The 13661-nt window shown below is 35.8% G+C and overlaps 1 protein-coding gene across 1 annotated transcript in view; it reads right to left on the reverse strand.

Moving 5' to 3' along the window:
• LOC112547815 (protein eyes shut homolog) overlaps positions 1–13661 on the reverse strand; it is a 302929-nt gene that overhangs the window by 24653 nt on the left and 264615 nt on the right. Inside the window, exon 10 of the mRNA XM_075923696.1 lies at positions 7481–7602. Within this exon, the coding sequence (XP_075779811.1) occupies positions 7481–7602 (122 nt within the window). The remainder of the gene's footprint in view (positions 1–7480; positions 7603–13661) is intronic.

Below are 13661 nucleotides of genomic sequence, written 5' to 3' on the forward strand. Positions count from 1 at the left end.
GAGAAGAGAAATCCAAGTATTTGTGGCTTATTTAATTTTGAAATGTTTTTAAAAAATGACCAGCATACATGACAGATGGGGATAACTCCTGATATCATATATTTGCACAGATATAACTTAAATCTATTTTTGTAATTAGAAACTATCGCTCATCCACTTAACAGATGTTAACTATAATGATAAGATACATGGTTTAGTTGCTTTTGGCAGAAAGCTGAAATAAATCATTACTTTTATATGTTATTATTTAATGATGCAACATGAAGATCCCTAGGCAGACAGAAAGGGGTACTTATAGTTTAAGAACATAAGAACCTAAGAACAGTCATACTGGGTTAGATCAAAGGTCCATCTTGCCCAGTATCCTGTCTTCCAACAGTGGCCAGTGCTAGAGGGAGTGAACAGAACAGGTGATCATCAAATGATCCCTCTCCTGTCATCCATTTTCAGCTCCTGACAAACAAAGTCTAAGGACACCATTCCTACCTATTCTGGCTAATAAGTATAGATGGACCTAACCTCCATGAATTTACATAGCTTTTTTTTTTTTTTTTTTGAAACCTGTTCAAGTCCTGGTCTTCACAGCATCCTCTGGCTAGGAGTTTCACATGTTGAGTATGCTCTGCATGACAAAAAACTTCCTTTTGTTTTAAACCTGCTACCTATTAATTTCATTTGTGACCCCTAGTTCTTATGATATGGGAACAAGTACATAACTTTTCCTTATTCACTTTCTCCATACCGGTCATGAATTTATAGATCTCTATCATATCCTTCCTTAGTCTCCTCTTTTCTAAGTTGAAAAGTTCAAGTCTTTTAAATCTCTTCATATGGCACCCATTCCAAACACCTAATCATTTAGTTGCCCTTTTCTGAACTTTTTCCAATGCCAATAAGTCTTTTTTGAGATGAGGTGACCACATCTGCATGCAGTATTCAAGAGGTGGGAGTACCATGGATTTATATAGAGGCAATAAGATATTCTCTGTCTTATTCTCTGTCCCTTTTTTATGATTCCTAACAATCTGTTTGCTTTGTTGACTTTTGCTGCATATTGAGCAGATGTTTTCAAAGAACTATCCACAATGACTCCAAGATCTCTTTCTTGAATGGTTATAGCTAAATTAGTTGTTCAGTATACTAGTTTATTTGAAATTTAGTTATAGAAGCATATAAGATGCTCTAAGAAGTTATGCCTTTGCCCTCCATGTATGTTGGTCATTTAAAAACACTTCCCAATAAGTCACTTCCCTTGACTTGAAAAAATGCCCATGTAAAATCTCATTTATTTAAGTTTAGTGTTTTACTAAACAACTGTGAGTGAAGATCTCACCAGGCTTTTAGACAATTGTTGAGTAAATGACAAAAATCTGCCCTCAAACTTGCAAAATGTTAGTGACTGTTTAGTCTACTCCACTGAGATGGGAAGAGGATATTCTGAACTTCATCTAGAGCAGCTAAAATCCTGGAGCTGTGATAAATACTGCGGTTCGACAAATTTCAGAGAGGTATGTGCGTTTGTATCTGCACAAACAATGAGGAGTCCTGTGGCACCTTAGAGACTACCAGATTTATTAGGAAACAGCTTATGCCCTAATAAATCTTTTAGTCTCTAAGGTGCTACATGACTCCTCATTGTTTTTGTAGTGTGACAGTTAGCAGACCATATATTTCCAGTGGTTTGTAACAGGATATGAAGTACTTCAAAATAAAAACAAAACAAAACTTCTTGTGCCTGAAAAATGTGTTGTCTCTTTTTTGCTTCTTCACAAATTTGTTGAGTTTAACTTTGGAAATCTCTGAACCAACCACATAAAGTTTTTGAAGACAGACCAAAAACAAAACTTACAGAAGACTCTTTACTAATATAAAAATAGGCAAGCTTACCAAATAATCAAAAGTAAAGGCCAGTCAGAGGCACAAAAGCCAAAATATAGCACTGCCTCTGTGATAGCTCTGCAGCAGTCAAAGGAAGAGTTGGTCAAGGAGCCCAAAAGAACTGCTAACAAAAGGGTTTGTTGGCAAAGTGTTTCAGAGTTTGGTATCTGGAAACAGTAAGTATTCTGTAGATCCCTTTCTATGGGTAATGATGTGGAGTACGTATGGGGAAGACAAAATGGGTCAAAGAAAGGCACTAGTATACAGAAGTGCCAGGAACAAAAGAAAATCTAAACTCAACATTTAAATTTCATCCATACCCCAGTTTCCTTTTTAGTTCTATATTGCTGTGAGAAATCTAGTGTTGGAAGATAAGCATATCTTATGCATGTAATTGATAATTATAAATATGTACTCTTAGCCTAAGAGAATGCATGGAGGATCTTTTTTGCTCAAAAGGCAGTTGAGCAAATGTTTAGCAAAGGGAATGATCTGAATTGTTCTTCCAGAAGAGAAGGAGGAGTAAACTTTTTTGCCAACTTATTTTGCAAACACTACAATTAAAGCTGTAACAAGACAGAGAGGACAAGGAAGTCTTGCAGATTTTGTGAACTCTTTTTTACTAGCTCATCAGAAGAGAAGCTTCTGTGGATTTAAAATCATTTCCCATAATTCTTAAGTTGTTTGCAAAAAACAAAACAAAACAAAGCAAAACAAAAAACAAACATCACCAAACTACAGCAGTTCAATATGGGAAGGGCAGAAAGCTTTGTTTGACAGAGCTGTGATTGAAATTGTGATATGTTCACACTTTCAGGTGGAATGTGGTTTCCAGACACATTTAGATTAATTAATAATTTCTCTCTCAGGCTCACGGTAAGTCAATTAACAATTTTATTGATCTCATTTGTGTTTGATGTCTTAAGCTTTGTTGGAGTAGGCTGATATCTTTCAGTAATGTTGTAAGAATGCCATTATTTAATAAGCTCTTAAGTTATTTCTGGTGCAACCTAACAGTTTTTGTAATAGTTGTAATAATTAAGTGTAGGGCTGAAGAAAAATTCAGCTGTGGATATAATTGTATGTCTAAATGACACACACTTTTATTATTTTAATAGTTTCTCAACACTGATCTGAATTGGCAATTAAAAGTAGTAGTAACTATGCTATAATAGTTAGATGATTATGTCAGTAATCCTAAGAATGAATGTCATGATTCAACAAGGTACCAATGCATATGTGTATTTTCTCCCATAGGCTGTATCCAAGTAGCAATGCTGTATTAGGGATTTAAATACATGTAGGCAGATATTCCACCATTTTCTCCAAGGGAGTTTACAAATTTTGAGCCTAATTAGAAAGAAAAAAAATCCCAGCAATTCTAATATTTGGCAAGGAGAACAATTATGGATCCTTAACTAAAAGTTTGTCAGGCTGCTGGCTATGTTTCAGAAAATTGTATTAATAAATAACATTATCATGTAACTATTCAAACAGATTAATTTTAGGCAATATGCATTTAGCAGATCGAGTGTAATATTTTCAGAGCACATATGGCCCTGAAGACCCATTTTGAAAGGTGACAAACAGGTACCTAAATCTCACTGAAAGTCTATGAGGCTCCTAATTCCCTGTGGCAATTTGAAATTTGTATCTGTAATGTATTAATGTGGATACATGTATGCCTCTACATATACTGTGCGGCATGTGAGACCTGGCTAAGTATGAATCATAAGTTCTAGAACTGCTGCATACAAAAGATTGTATTCTTTAGCACAAAAGATAGGAACCAATGATTTTAGCTACCATTCCATTCCCATTTACAGCTATCAAGTTTGGGATGGACTTCAGTATACCCATGAAGTACGTATTAGTCACATACTGATATCTGGCTGATGGATCCAAATTCTGACGAAGGATTAGTATTGTCCAACTCTACGATTTCTGTGTAATGTGTACAAGTAGTACTTCCCTCTATTAGGCTGAATAACAAAAATTCTTAAAATGTATAGGTCAGTGACCTGTGGGGGACATAATATACACTTAGAAAGGTCTAACATTCCATGCAGTAGAGAGCAGATGAACACCTAAAGAGTTGTCCAACGTGTTACATGTGCTTGTGGAAACCAAACTAACTGGGTATTTGGATGACAATTTAACAGTATTCACAGAAAATATTAAACGTCCTAACTATTTTCAAACTTCCCTCTAGTAGCCAGCATTGAGGGGAGCACATGAGGATTTTTCATAAAAGAGACAGAGGGTGTCTGGAGGGAATAAAAGAATATGTAGTACCATAACTAACAATTCCCCTACCATGAGAGCCAAGCACTCCCATATCATGATGTTATTTGAATGGAAAAGAAGAATTGGGAGCTGTGAAAAACCAATGAGGATATTTCTTATTTGACAATCTCAAGATTTGATATATTATTTTGAAGCCCAGGCCATTTCTTCTACATAGCTAGGAGAACTGCCTCACCTAGGAGATAGAGAAGTACATTATTTTCAAAGAATGGATGAAGACAAATGTCACATAAAACAGTTCTATATTTACACTCTACAGTCTTTGTACCAAATATGGCTTGTGAGGTACCATTTGAAAACTAATAACTCACTGATTTTTAGTATTCTTGTTTGATATATGTATCTGATTGATGTAAACCATTATTAATGTGTACTGGAATTACAATTAAAATGTGTTCAAGTCAGGAATATCAGAAAGGGTTGTTTAACAAATTTATTCTAAACAAGGAAAGTGTGTTTTCCTCAGTTTATATATAAGTAGTAAACAAGCCAATCAAGCTAATAGGGTGGAGGCAAATCCCATATGTGTAAGTGGAGAAGAAGACAGTAAGGCATCTACTCTCAGTGGGACAGAGAAGTTTAGTCTTTGTTCCACTTTTCAGAAGAAACCATTTCAAAGGCTTACTGGTTTATACATACAAAGAGTGCAGTCTTAACCCCAAAAGATACGCAAATTGATTCAACTGATTGTATACAGTATTACTATATAATAAGAGTTTACAGAGTCAGGATATTTCTGAAGGCTAATGACATAGTGGTAATCGATATCATGCATGTATTAACACTATGTAATGAATTGTGGATACTCATTGATATTAGGCTGTACATTCTGCTCACACACAAGAGAATGTCATAGCTATCTGTCTGTCTATTATCTAAATTAAGCATGGTAGAATCAGAAACAATGGAGGCTGCATTACTGCAGAAACTATAGAAAGATGGGAAGTCCATAGGAAGGGAAGAAAAACATGAGGTCATCCTACCTCTGGAAATAATTTCATTGAACTTTAGAAGATATAAGCAGGACAGAAGTCATTTTGGTATCCGCCACTAGAAAAACACAAGAGGCCAGAACACTTGCAAGCTGAGAAAGATGGATCCTTCAACCAAGGAGGATTGACATCTCTAGAACTGAAGATGGGTGTGACACCTGCTTAAGTAAATATCTTTAACCTAAGAGGACAAGTGAAGCTGTCATCTTCTACTTTTGTGGAAATTCCTGTCTGATGGAAAGTCAGCCACAATTGTGAAGAATGAGTGGTGAGAGATGTCACAACATCTGTTTTTGGTAGTTTTATCATTTGATTTCTATAAATATATTTTGTTTTGTTTCACTCTTAACTCTATCTTCATTCCTTATACTTAAACACTTGCATTTTTTTAATAAAATTTATTTTTATCATAAAGTTATAGGGAAGACAGTAACATAACTTGTGAGTGGTCTGAACTGAACTCAGAATGTGATATTTTCACTTAATTTTTTTCTTATTAGCAGCTTTTTGTGGTTAAGAACACCTAAAGGCCTTTATTAGGCTATGATTTTATTTGGGTGGAATATATGCAATATTTCAAAAAAGATGGCACAGCTATAGAATCAATGACAAAGTATTTGCAATTGCTCATGAATGCATATGGTTGTAAAATCTTTGAAACATAATTTAAAGCTTATGATCTACTGAGGATTAGAATGGGGGACACAGTAGTGGAAACAACAAAAAATATAAACTAAACAGTTTCTTTTGTATAGGTAATTATAAATATTCAAAAGATTCATTTTTATTAATTTAGAAAACTTCCTTATTTTAAAATGGTCAAATATCAACATTTTATAAAAGAGCATATGTAATCAAGTAGCTGATAAAATTTCATACTGTCAGCAGCAACAACATATCAATAGCAATAGAATTAGAAAAATGAGAGGATTGAATCCAGGAATATTTGTGCATTATTTCTTTTTCACAGTGAAAGGCTTTGATACAAACCTCAATTATCTGAAATATATATAGACATTACCAGAGAGGATTTTCTTGGTAATGATTTCAACTGCTGTATCTCAGGTGAATGTCATATCCATTGAGCTAAAGGATATTCTTACACAGGGAGTCCTGCAATGTCTCCTGCTGAAACTGTTGCACTGCAGACAGTTGAAGAGTCATTTGGGCCGGACAGAGAGCAAGAGAGCCCAAGCATGATATATCTTAGTGGTTAGAGCACTCATCAAAGTTCTAGTCACCCCGCTCCTTTGAGACTTTATCATCCTTCCTGTCTTGTCAACATGGTTTGGTGTGACCTCATCTGAATGGTCAGATTCGGTAGGCTTGTTCGGAGGGTGCCTACCAGATAAGATAAGAGTTTGTGCATTGTATTGGTTTCAAAACTGGGATTTATTTGCCCAAAGCAGGGACGTGGGTGCCTAACTCCTTTAGTTCACCTACTCCTATATGTGTGAATTTTAATGTTTAATAGTTTTAAACTTCTCCTGTCCATCTTTCTGTGTTATGTGATGTGCCACGCACACTGTCAGTATACAGCAAACAATAAAAGTTTACATTGCAATTATGTTGTATACTTTCTAACATCCAACTCTATATCTGTTTGAATTGGCATCCAGCTTTAGAAAGACCATATTAGTATTGATGCTATGAAAAATGAAACCAGCACTGTCTTTAGCAGTGAGTAACAAATACTGATTGCAAGTGACAATTGTTCTAACAGTGACAAGCAAAGGATTTTATAAATGAAAGAAATATCAGATTAGGTTGAAATAACAGGTTGATTCATATTTTTCAGTTCAAAAACAGTGCTGATATCTTCATCAGATCCAAACTATTTCTGTTATTTTCACTGTAGCTAATGGTCATGCTAAAGTACTACTTAGTCATCTTCATCCACAAGGTGGTAGCAGTGATATAATCTCACAGATCTGTCCATTTTACCTAGGATAAACTTGCCCCAACCCCCACTCTGACTATACCCAAACCTTTTCTTACAGCTAAAGGGCACATACGGTAGAAGGAGATTCCGTATTTTCTTTGATGAGATGCAGTTCCGGATTGGATTACCTGCTAAGGATTTTAGATTGATTCATTTGTTTCACTTGCCATCTGCAATTCATTACTGCTGCTGATTTCAAATGAACATGTCAGTACTTGTAGCACTGTATTCTTGCCAGAAGTTGTTGTTCATCTCTGTGCAGTAATTTTAAATTCACCAAGTGCAGGTGTAAATGAATAACTGGGTGCATTAGTGTGTTATTGCAGAAAGTTAATCATTTAGGGCAGAAGATGGTGCTTACCTATAGTTATTGAACAGATCTGTACAGGTGCCGTTGTTTTTGCATGGCTCTGAGTTACATTCATTGGATTCATATTCACAAAATGTTCCTTCCCATCCAGGCAAGCAAACACACCGGTAGCTCTGTAATGAATTATGAAAAATAAATTATCTTAATGTCAATTTTCATTTAGTTGAGTACATTTGTAATAGGAGTCATTGCTGGCTGATGCGCCTTCCTGGTCTTTGAACAAATGCATTAGTCAGTTTTCTAGATTTGAAGCTTTAGAATCTCAAAAACGCAGTGATACTTTTGGCCGAATAGTAAGCTGAAAAAAGGAATATATAAATATGTAAGTTATATTATTTAATAAATACATTTTGTTTTATGATAATATAATAAAATGGAAACCATGCCTTTCTAATCAGAGGGGTTATATTAGCCAGTATAGCATTGTAGAACAAATATATGTAAAGAAGCTGTGAGGAACATAGATCCGTCAGACAAGCTTAACACCTTAGATGGTACATTAGCAATGAAACTGTGCAGCTTATAGCTGCGTAGCAGGAGAAAATCTGTCTATCTATATAGCCCGGATACTGGGTAAAGACTGAAGAATGTGAAAATATAAATCTTCCCAGAAATCTGGTGACAATATTAAAATTAATAATTAACATTAGGTATGAATATAGTATCTGTCACTGGTTAAACAGCATAAAGTATTTAATCATTGTGCATATTAATCTCTAAATGACAGATGTCACAGGGCATTTCCATTCACCTGCCAGGCAATTATATTGAGGAATAAACCACCCCTATTTTTGTCATCATTTCATTTATTTCTTAGTTGATATCTGTACACAGGTGGAAAGGGCTCATAAAAGTAAAAATCAAGCATTTCATTGTCTATTTTGTATATAAAGAGAAAAAGCTTGAGAACATCTGTTGAACTGAATATTAATTTGAGATGGGCTGCAGTACAAGCATTTCTATTCATCAGAGGCTCAACTCACTTGTTTTGCCAAGGTAGTTGCTTCTGGCAAAATTTCCCTTCCTTCTAGCAAAAGTTAGGAAAACATTTCTAGGACAAAGATGGCTAGTGTGAATTATTTCAGTGCTTGTTAAACAGTGAACTGGGTTTTAGTCTAAAGGACTTTTAAATATATTTAATCTCTATGAACTGATAGTCATTAAGAAACAGAACAAATGCTTCAGGATTCGAATACATTAAAACAAAACTGGGTCTAATTTAAGTTGCTAAAACCTAACTATCAAAAGTTTGAAGCATCTTCTAAGTTTGTTGAAGTTAACTGGAACTGCAGGTGTTCAGGACCTCAGAAATCACATCACGTGTCTCAATCTGAATTTAAGAGTTTAGCTGTTTGAAAATGTAAGCTATGACTCTGTCCTACAACAGAGAGAGATTCTCCTTGAGATGTACACGATTAAATTTTATATTTACAATAATCATGTAATCTGCTCCTCCTTCAGATATGAAAAAAATCTAACCTGAGCAAACAAAGTGAAAACATTGTGTCACAACTCTCAAAAATATGGGCTGGGCAATATTGACAGCCCTTTTTTTCTTTCTGTGTGTCCTTACTTTCCCATTTTAACAGGATTTCATATCTTACTGAAGCCATAGAGACAAATCATAGATTGACAAGAGAGAAAAATCTTACATTTCTAACAACAATTTCATTGAAAAAGAGCGGTGGTTTTGGGTCAAATTCACACCTGCTGTAACTGCACTTAAGTCATTGTTAGGCATGAGCAAATGTATGTTGATCGATTAACATTTCTAAAATTATCTGTGTATACATTCTACTGCAATTAATAAAGACCAATTTTTCATTTTTGGAGACACTTAGAAGTCTACATGTCCCATCCAAACCCCTTATTCACAAACTTCAAACAGGATGGTTCAGCAAACACACAACTGCAGGACAGCAGATTGGGAATTATGAATGTTTGGGAACTGTTGAATCCAATGTGTTTGATGAAGAGCCTTAAAAAGTGGACCATAAGCCAAAGAAGTTGATTGGGGCTATTGCAACTCTTGCTATTGTTGTGTCATAGCCCACTGAGGCTATGTCTACACTACAGAGTTTTTCCAGGATAATGGAGATCTGCCGGAAAAACTCTGCCACGTCCAGGAAACATGTCTGCTTTTTCGGAACAGTTTCTGAAAAAGTAGGCACGTTGTTTTGACATCTCTGTATTCCTCATTTTATCAGTAATAAGGGATCATCTGAAAGAGGAGGCTTTTCCGACATTTGGCCCCATGTAAATGGGCCAAATGTCGGAAAAGCCTCTTCCAGAAAAAAAGAAGCAGAAAAGCCTACGCAAATTGCAGTTCACAATTTGTGTATCTTTTTCCAGTAAAAGAACACAGTGTAGACATAGCCTGAGTTTACCACAGATTTTAAAAAGAGGAAAGAAACCACAAAAGGTATTTACCCTATATATTTTGTACTGTATCCATAACCTACTCTCCTGATTGTGTTGGGTAAGTTTTATTGCTTGTGGATACTCTTTACTTATGAAAAAATCATTTCCAGATTTTAAGAAAAAGTATCCAATATATGGTTTACTATTATTGTGCTTCTGGATTATGTATCAATAATTAGGTCTAAACCTGAATCCCTAAGAAGCAGTAGCATATTTGGCAAGTGATATTAGAAAAGTAGGAAATAATGGATGTGAAAAGGGAAACAGCAAAGAGATAAATATAAAGAAACAAAGAAGTTTTAGACAAGTGCTTTGTTTTGTGTGTGTGTGTTTTACAGGAGGGAAAGTTTGATGGGTCAAAAGAACTCTGAAAAGACCGATAATGTTCAGGGGATTTTGCAACAGCAAAGGAAGAATAAAATCTTTATGGACAGGCTGCATATCTATTTATCATATATTAATGTTTTCCATTAGGTATGTTTCCATATTTTAACTATTTTAAATGTTTGGAGGGTATTTTAGGTTCTCTCTTATCTTCATATGTTTCTTAGTGTCATAATTGTTATGACTGAGAGAAAAATACTTTGTTTTGAACACAGTTTCAAAGGATGAAAAATTATTTGTCACAAACAAGACCAAGAGATCTTTGCCAAGCTTCTGGATAGTTATTCTCTGCTCTGGTTTTCACATGCTCCAGGAATTAGAGGTCATAATATATCCTACATGACTGAGTCTTCTGGGATAGGGTTAAATAAATTGTAAGAAATATTATTAGAGGGCCAGAAACTGAGTTTAAGCAGATCTATGTATCATTAATATCTATCAACTGTTAGAGATTTTTTGTTTGGCATTTCCCTTTTGACTATGATAGGGTATTAAAAAAACTACTAGAGAAAAAAAATTCTTATCATAATACATCAATTCCTACAAAAGCGTGTGTGTGGGTGGAGAACCAGTTGACACTTTCTGCTAATATTTTTTGCCTCAGTTCCATATCCGAGCCACAGAGAACATAGTCAATATTGCCCAATGTATCAGCTAATTGTCTTGGTTTGATTTTTAAGAGTACTTCTTATTTTAATAGCAGTTTTATGTTCAAAGAACACCTCCAATCTGACTTCAGTCTCAGCTGTGTGTGCACAGCATGTCTACAATTAGGCGGCAGGTGTCTCACATTAGGCATCTGTGATAATGTAATTCACCAGCCTTGGGCCTAGAAGCGACGCTGTAGGTTTACTGCTCAGGTCTGCTAGGGTTCCTTTTTTCCTGGTGATTTGGCCCTCAGATAGATCATCTTTAGTCTCACCTCTTTTGAGGTACACTAGTGTTTTCACTGAATAGTACTAGGCCTTCATCTCTGCTTGATAGTTCTGGTCCAGGACCAATAGTTCATCTGGCCTCAAGTCTCTTAAGAGTTACTGCCAATTCACATAGCCCGAGTATCATCATTCAGTACTAATACAGCCAAAAGGCCATCTTTTCACAAGACTCTGGTGGTAACGGAATTTGTTAGTGTTCTTTAGTGAAGTCAAGGGTAGAGATATACCAAGTGGCTTCTAGTCACTCAATCCACTCATTTGCCCTCAGTACAAACAGAGAGATCAAATTTGGATAAGACTTTCACCTTGCAGAAGTCAACATAAAAATGTATTGTACTATCGGGCTTAGGAATGAGCACATGAAGCTCCTCCACAAACAAGGTGATTGATCCATTATTCCCAAGTCAAATATGTCCTGGAGTTCCTCCTTGATGACCTCTAATATTTCCCTTGGAAGCCACTGGAATGTCCTCAAATACATTGCCCTTGTGTTTTCTCAATGCTCTGTTAGACTACCTGGGATTTGATCAGAAGGACTAACAACATAGTGGAAAAGGGGAAGAGTGGTAAATGAACAATTTGGTGAAATGGACATGAAGCTGCAAAATGTCTTTGTGTTCACCACATGTATTTTTCTATAACTATTTTGTTCCCAAAATTACACATATCTCTAACTACAATGCTGTTTATAAGGGAATCTTATCAGGTGGTGCTACAGCACACATGAAAAAAATATCAATGCAACAAAGTATTAAGCTAAACTAAACAGACTGCTTCTACTTGCTTTAAAGACAGAAAAAGGTAGTGTGTGCCCTAATAGTAGTGCTCTGTACTACGAGTGAGATTTGGGTTTGATCTCTGACATAGAGAGAGGCTGGTAGTTCTGCTCAGGGAACAGAAAATAAAAAAACCTGATAGTTTGATCAACATGAAACAACTCATTAAGGAATTTTATTGATAGACTTCAAAGGAAAACCTCACGTAGAAGTATCATGGCTGCAACACAGTAATTTGACAGTGGAATGAGAAGATAAAGTGTGAAAGAGAAAGACTTCAGGAAGAAGGAGAAGATGGAGACTAAACCAGACATCCCATTGCCTTGCAGTTTGTGTGGCCATTTTACTTATGCAAAGTGAGTAAACTGCTACTGTTCTTATTTCATAGTGATTTTTTTCAGCTTTACACACTAGTAAATGTCTACACAAATTGCAGAGCAGAAGAAAATCAGGATCATAATATGGAAATACTGCCTCAGTTTAGTCATAGCTTTCTTAGACCTGGAACTTCTCTACCTTTAATAGAAACATTGCTGCAAATTTCCAAATCTAAGAGCCTAATGATCTATGCCCAAATCCATATTTAGGTACTTAAGGAAGTAGCATGTCTCTAAGAGATGCTATATTACTGTAGCTCCCACTGATTTTAATGGACTTTGAGGATGCTTAACATTTCTGAAAATGAAGCAACATATGTAAGTTCTTGTTATCATACAAGTACACAGAGACAGTACTCAAGATGTTCAAACTTGAGTTCCTAAAAAATAAGCCTCTAAATTCATATCCACGAATATGGATTTAGAGCTTCTTTTTAGAATCTCAAGTTTGAACATCTTGACTATTGTCCTTGGCTGTGTCTAGACTGGCAAGTTTTTCCGCAAAAGCAACTGCTTTCGCGGAAAAACTTGCAAGCGGTCTACACTGCCAGCTTGAATTTGCGCAAAAGCACTGACTTTGTAATGTACAAAATCAGTGCTTCTTGCGCAAATACTTTCACGCTCCCTCTCAGGAAAAAGCCCTCTTGCGCAAGAATACTTGCGCAAGAGGGCCAGTGTAGACAGGGAAGAACTGTTTTGCGCAAAAAAGCCCCGATTGCTAAAATGGCGATTGGAGCTTTCTTGCGCAAAATTGTGTCTAGACTGGCCACAGATGCTTTTGGGCAAAAGCACTTTTTGCGCAAAAGCATCTGTGCCATTCTAGACACGCTTTTGCGGAAATACTTATAATGGAAAAACTTTTCTGTTGAAAGTATTTCTGCAAAATCATGCCAGTCTAGACGCAGCCCTTGTGTACCTGTAACAAGAAAGACATGAAGCAAAAAGCAAGAGAGCTTGTGCCAAAATAGCACTGTAGGGATAAAATTCTCTCTCTGAAGGGCCAGGATTTTACCCCTAGGAACAGTGTACCCAGTATTGCATAAAACAACAAAAATGGGTACTTACTAAGGATTAAAACTTCATAGATTCCCGTACCTGAAGGGACCATTGTGACTGTCCAGTCTGACTTCATATATAGCACATGTATAAAACTTTCCCAAAATAATTTTAGAGCATATCTTATAAAAAAAAATCCAGTCCTGATTTTAAAATAGTGATGGATTGAGAATCCACAATAAACTTTGGTAAATTGTTCCAGTGGTTAATAGCCCTTAGTCAG

The sequence above is a fragment of the Pelodiscus sinensis genome, chromosome 3 (genome assembly GCF_049634645.1).
Source record: "Pelodiscus sinensis isolate JC-2024 chromosome 3, ASM4963464v1, whole genome shotgun sequence".
NCBI classification, from domain to species: domain Eukaryota; kingdom Metazoa; phylum Chordata; order Testudines; family Trionychidae; genus Pelodiscus; species Pelodiscus sinensis.